General features: G+C 34.8%; 1 protein-coding gene across 1 annotated transcript; it reads left to right on the top strand.

The window, feature by feature from the left end:
• The first annotated feature begins 1067 nt into the window (after positions 1-1067).
• On the top strand, positions 1068-1994 carry LOC699564 (olfactory receptor OR9H1). The gene has a single exon (XM_001086348.5). The coding sequence runs from the start codon at positions 1068-1070 to the stop codon at positions 1992-1994; it is 927 nt and encodes a 308-aa protein (XP_001086348.3).
• The last annotated feature ends 4904 nt before the right edge of the window (positions 1995-6898 follow it).

Below are 6898 nucleotides of genomic sequence, written 5' to 3'. Positions count from 1 at the left end.
TAGATTTCTTTCACCTTATAATATAACCAAAATTTCATAAATCTATTCAAAATATATCAAACAGATAGTATGGTAGGATAAAAAGTGCCCTTCCAAGATGTCCATCTGGTAAATTATGAAGCCTGTGGATATATTACCTTACATGGTAAAAGGAAATTTGCAGATGTGAATATTAAAAATGTTGAGATGAGATACCATCCTGGTTTATCTGGAAGGTCCCAATGTCATCACTAAGTTCCTTCTAAGAGGGAAGTAGGATGGTTGGGTACAGGAGATGTAAGACCAGAAGCAGAGGTTGGAGAGAAGATGCTGTGCTGCTGTCTTAAAAGCAGAAAAAGGGGCCATGGACCATTGAAAAAAGGTGGACTTTAGAAGCTGGCAAAGGAAAGCAAACACATTCTTCTCTAGAGCCTGCAAAAGAAACATGGGCATGCTAACACATTATAGGTCTTTAAAACTTACTCTCCACTTTTGTCCTCTGGAACTGTAAATTAAATAATTCCTATTGCTTAAAGCCATTAAATCTAAGATAGTTTGTTTTAGTAGTACCAGGAAACTGATAGAAATGTGACCAAAAATTCTTAGTTAATTGATTTTACACACATCATCAACTCCACTTGCCAGCATCTCCCTCAGGCCAGATTAACAATTCTTGAAAAGAAAAACTAAATAGTTAAGTCTCAGGTGTCATCATGTTTTTCTGCTCTGATTTTGAGACCTCTTTAAATTAAAAAAAAAAAAAGCTAATGATGTGGAGTAAAAAAAAAATTACTCATAACACCTGAGTATTTTGAGATTAGAGTTGAATTATATGGCACCATATTTATAGATGCAGACTATTTCTACATAAATGATTATTTCCCATTTCTTTCTCTTACAGCTGAACTTTTCTCTTTACATGAAATACAAAACATAGTAGACCAAGACATTATTGCATTAAATAATTTTTGCCTTGGCTTACAAGTGTTTTCCTTCTTCTTCCTCCTCCTCTCCCATCTCTCTCTCTCTTTTTCTGTTTCTCTCTCCCTCCCTCTCTCTCTCATTCTCTTTCTCTCTGCAGTTACACAATGGTGAATTTTACACATGTCTCAGAGTTTGTTCTACTTGGATTCCAAGGGGGTCCCGGAATGCAGGCAATGCTATTTCTGATTTTTCTGATCCTCTATGGCATGGCTGTGGTGGGAAACCTTGGCATGATTGTAATTATCTGGGTAGATGCACACCTCCACACCCCAATGTATGCCTTCCTGCAAAGCCTTTCATTGTTGGACATCTGCTATTCTTCCACAATTGCACCCAGGGCTCTGGTGAACTCCGTGCAAGAGGACCACACGGTTTCCTTTGGCGGGTGTGCTGCTCAGTTCTTTTTCCTGTCTCTCTTCGGTACCACGGAGGCTTTCCTCCTGGCTGCCATGGCCTATGACCGCTTCACCGCCATCTGCAACCCTCTTCTGTACTCTGTGAGCATGTCTCACCGGGTCTGTGTGTTGTTCATATCAGGATCCTACTTGTGGGGTGTAGTCAATGCTGTTGCTCAAACAACCATGACCTTCAGGTTGCCTTTCTGTGGGTCCAATGAGATCAACGACTTTTTCTGTGATGTCCCCCCACTCTTGTCCCTCTCATGTTCGGATACGTTTATAAACCAACTGGTTCTTCTTGGTTTATGTGGCTCCATTATTGTCAGTACCTTCTTGATTGTCCTGGTCTCATACATTTGCATCATCTCAACAATTCTGAGGATCCCGACCACGCAGGGACGCCAGAAAGCCTTCTCCACGTGCACCTCCCACCTGACAGGTGTGTGCTTGTTTTTTGGTACCGTTTTCTTCATGTATGCACAACCCAGTGCCATCATCTTCATGGAGCAAAGTAAAATAGTGTCCGTATTCTACACTATCGTCATCCCCATGCTGAATCCCCTGATCTACAGCCTGAGGAACAAAGAGGTCAAGCAGGCTGTGAGACGGAGCATGTGGAAGCTGTCTTTGTGATCTCAATGGATCTCCTTAGTCATCCCGGACCTCACCCCAAAGCACTGCTGCCCATGGAGGTTATGTCTTGCAATATGGCATTCCAGGGCTTCTTAATTTCTTTCTTGAAGTCTGTGATCCAGAAGACCAGGGGTATTTTAATTGTCTTTATATGTTTAACGATAAACAAAATCAAGGCTTATGAGGAATAAAATGCAGACTGGCGGAAAAGGTGACTGAATAGATGGATATACATGGCTTTTTTGTCTCACATATTACATAGCATTTTGGTCCGACTCCATCAGAAAACAATTATGTAAAAATTGTATAGTTTATTTAGAAAATAAATAAAATGCTTATCTTGGATGTAGCTTACCAAGTACAAATATGGATCCTACACAAAGGAAAAGAAAAATAAAATGCTTTAATATTTTACCTAAAACATTTAGAAATATATAAATTAGTAATTAGTATTTTTCATGTTAAAAATATATAACAAATTAGAAAAATATTATTAAATTCTATTTTAAATAGCTTTTATGGAGGTATAATTGACACACAAGAAATTCACATAAAGTGTATAATTTGTTATGTTTTGACTTATGTAAACACTGGTGCGACCATTCCCACAATCAAGATAATGAACATATTATTATGCCAAGTCACACCAAATGGTTCCTTAGTTCTTTCCTAATGCTTCCCTCACTTCAGCCATGAAACAACCCTCCTCCCAGGAAATAACTGGTCTGTTTTCTACCACTATAGATTAGTGCACATTTCACCTAAATTGAATCATAAGCCATGTAATCTTGGGGGGGGGGGGAATTAGACTTGGAAGGGGTGTAGCTTATTTTACTCAGCATAATTAGTCTGAGATTTATACAACTTGCTTCATACCTCAGTTGTTTGTCATGTTTATTACTGGAAAATATTCCATTGTGAGAATATACTACAATTTATCGATTTACTTGTTCATAAACATTTGAGCTGTTTCTAGTTTTAGGCTGTTACAAATACAGTTGTTGGGCAGAGAACGGTGGCTCATGTCTGTAACCCCAGGCATGATGGAAAGGAAAATCTGTAGAAGCAAATACAGAAATAACTATCATGACATCTTTCTGCTTTTATCCAATATTAACTTATTAAGCATCTTCTGGACACGCTATTTGAGGAGAAGCACGAATGAATAAAACTCATATTTCACTTTAAGAATATCACAGTACAGTTGGAGAATTTACTTTCATAAACACAACATCTCAAGATTTACACTTGGAACTCATCACAGTAAAATCAGAGTAATAAACGTACGTTGAAACATTAATGCATCAAGGTCTTAACTGCCTGGATGCAGACACAATATTTTAATTATGAAAATTTCACTTTTAGTAGAGGAATGAAAAACATGGAAACTCTAAAAAAAAGTAACAATTAATGAATGAACTTATTTAATTGTTTGAGCAAATACAATTTTCTAAGCCCTAAACTGTTGCGATACCAAACTGAATAAACTTTTTTCCTCAGAAAGCTCAAGTATAGTAAATCGTTGTTAGAAATGTAGTGTTATTAGTGCTGACATAGGATAAGTTTATATGTATAGTACCATGCAAATTCAAACTGTGTTCAAGTATTGAGAACAGGGGTCAAGGTGGCTTCACAGAAGGGGTGGCACCTCTGTCATAGTTTATTAACATCTGTATGTTCCCACTCCTTACGGATTTCTTTATCTTTTTAAGGGTTCAAAGTCTAGTAACTCTCATTCCTTGCACAGCATTTTAGAGATTAAAAGCTTCCAATTACCTTGAATATAAAAATATGCGCTTCTGCCATCATAGACATATAATGCTTAATGCTTTCGTGTACTGAAACCAATTCAAAGAAATACAAGAGAAGAAAAAAAGAGAAAAACAGAGAGAGAGAGTGAAATTTCAGCTTCCACTGAGCAAGTGAGATTCTAAAAAGATGGAATCTTTGAGTCTCAAGCTAGGGCTCAATATTCTCAAACATAGTTAGGTAGTTGGTACCTCCTTTTCTTCTTGGATAGGATATATTAATAAGATGTCTTTATCCTGACTTATCCATGAAGGAAGAATTAACAAGTAAGATGGGGGTGCTCGTATTAACTTACCGGACTTAGTAGACCAGCTATGAGATGTGAGTGCTGTTGCCCACTACAGAATCATAATTAGCATTTCTCTGACACAGGTGATCAAATTTTATATTTTGAATTAATCATTTGGGTGTCCTCTTTTGTGAAGTGATTGTTTAAACCATTTGCCCATTTTGGCTGGATTGACAGTCTTTTCCACTTTTTTAAACATATACTTTATATATGCTAGATATAGGTTTGTTTGCGAGATGTATACATGACAAATATCTTCTTACAGTTTTGTGTCACGCTTTTTCAAAATTCTTTCAATAAAATTATTAATTCTTCTGATGAATTCTGATAAGTTTAAGAAGTCATTAAATTTAATGCAATGCTTATTTCTTGATTTATTCCTTTTATCTATTTTATTATCCCAGTACATGTAACTTACAATCATGATTTGGCTTACTACAATTAAAAAGAATTTCAAAAAAAAGTAGTCATACTTTTTTTTCTTTACAAATACCTTGCTTGTCTGGCCAATTAATATTCTACAGACACATAATATTTGCTTCTTGGCCTCATAAACCTCATCAATACCATTGACTGGTATTTTCGTGCAAATTTTGGATAACTGATAATAGCTTTATGACATTAAAAATTCTATTCGTGAACACAGTATATAATCCTATTTAATTATGTATGTTCATTGTTCATTATATTTTTCATATGTTTATATATTCTTCCAACAAATAATATTATTTTTGATGCATTATCAAATGGGATATTGAAAAACATATCTCAAACTTGATAGTGGTATATGAACTTGCATGGCTTTCATGTATTTATGTCAAGGATTCTCACTAACTTTCTAACTTCTCTTAATATCTAAAATCGATATTCATAAATTATTATAATTATTGACAACAATAACCCAAGTCTACTAAATCATAATAGAAGAAATTCTTCTTAGCCATCTTATTTTATTTCAATGTAATTAATATTGATCTATTAACTAGATGGAAGAGAAAATTTATTTCACCCTAGTGTCCAGGGGTGACTTTTTTCTTGAATGGTACTTTGTTGAATATTTTTCTATAGTGAGATAATTTTAGCATTTTATCATGTGTTATTGTGTTGATCTGTTATAATAGGTTTCATTACATTGATGCAAATTTGCACTACTGGAGTAATTCGAATGTGGTCATGATTGTCTATTGATGTACTGTTTTATTTGTTATACTGAAACCTATGTCTCCTGTAAGGATTGGCTTGTCACTCCTTTTCTTCTAATGCCATTGTGTGGTTTTGGTGTGAAGCTACATCTAAATATCTAAAATATGTTAGATCATATTTCTACTTTCCCCTGAAGACTTTGCATGCGTTAAAAACACATATATTGCTTAAATATTGAGTACAATTCACCTTTGCAAGTACTCATGCTGGATTTTTTGTTCTTTTTTGAAAAAATTGATTTAGAGCATGCAAGTGCGGTCTTGTTACACTGATATATTGCATAGTAGTAAAGTCTGAGTTTTTATAACTTACCTATCACTCAAATAATGAACGCTATACCCAATAGGTAACTTTCCAATCCCCTCTTCCACACCAACTTCCCCACTTTTGGAGTCTCCAGTGTCTATTATTCTCTTCTGTATGCTGGATATTTTCTTTATGGAAATATTTTCTCATCCCTGATTCAGTTTCTATAGTATTGTAGGATGATTTGGGTTTTACATTTCTTCCTGAGTCAGTTCCATACAATTTAACTCATTTAAAAATATTTTCATACCAGGCATGATGGTGAGTGTCTGTAATGCCAGCTACCTAAGAGGCTGAGGCCTTGAGTTCACTTGAATTCAGGGGTTTAGGCTATAGTGCGCCATGATCACTCCTGTGAAAAGCCACTTTGCACTGTAGCCTGGGCAACATAGCAACAACTATGTTGCTAAAAAAATTAAAATGAGCCAACAAAACTGTTTAAAAGTATTTCTATTTCATATAAGTCTGCTATTCACTAATATATAATAATAGTTTCAGAATGTTTTAATCTTTTAAAAATGTATGTGACATTATAATATAATTTTGTGACATGACATTATGTAGATGATAATATATAAATTATATTATAAATATAATTTATATCATTAATAAATATGTTACACATATAATTTTCAAATATTTTATCCCATTTATCATGGATTGTCTTTTTGATGGCATACTTTTATTATGGTAGGAAAATGATGTAGCATTAAATTAACCATCTGAACCATTTTTAAGAGTACAGTACAGTAATGTTAAGTATATTTGTATCATTGAACAACAGATCTCTGGCAAGTTTTCATCTTGCAACACTGAAACTCTGTTCCCATCAAACACCAATTTCCTGACTCTCATCCCCTCAGAACTTGGTAACCACCTTTCCACTTCCTATTTCTGTGATCTTGACTACTCTAGATACTTCATGTAAAGGGAATTACACAGTATTTGGCCTTTTGTGTTGTAGCTGGCTTATTTTGTTTAGTATAAAGTTTTTGAGCTTCCTCTATGTTGTAATATGTGACACAATTTCCTCCTCTTTCTCACTTACTTGCTCTCATTCTGTCACTGTAGGACTGAAGGGTACAATACTTACTCAAAACACTACAATGTACTAAAATGTTCCTAACAACATTCCTAAAATTTCCAGATTCACTGAAAATATATAAAGATACAACAAGATGATACAACATTTCCCTGTCACATTTCCCTGTCAATAAGAAAGACGAACAAGAAACAACAGATGATAACTTAGCCAACTGTGGTACACCTGCATTATAAACGTGGCCAGTTGTTCAGT

The sequence above is a fragment of the Macaca mulatta genome, chromosome 1 (assembly GCF_049350105.2).
Source record: "Macaca mulatta isolate MMU2019108-1 chromosome 1, T2T-MMU8v2.0, whole genome shotgun sequence".
Taxonomy (NCBI): domain Eukaryota; kingdom Metazoa; phylum Chordata; class Mammalia; order Primates; family Cercopithecidae; genus Macaca; species Macaca mulatta.
This window is presented reverse-complemented; position numbering and strand designations above follow the sequence as displayed.

Coding starts and splice junctions, on each gene's coding strand:
- LOC699564 (XM_001086348.5), top strand. CDS start 1,068: ATGGTGAATTTTACACATGTCTCAGAGTTTGTTCTACTTGGATTCCAA.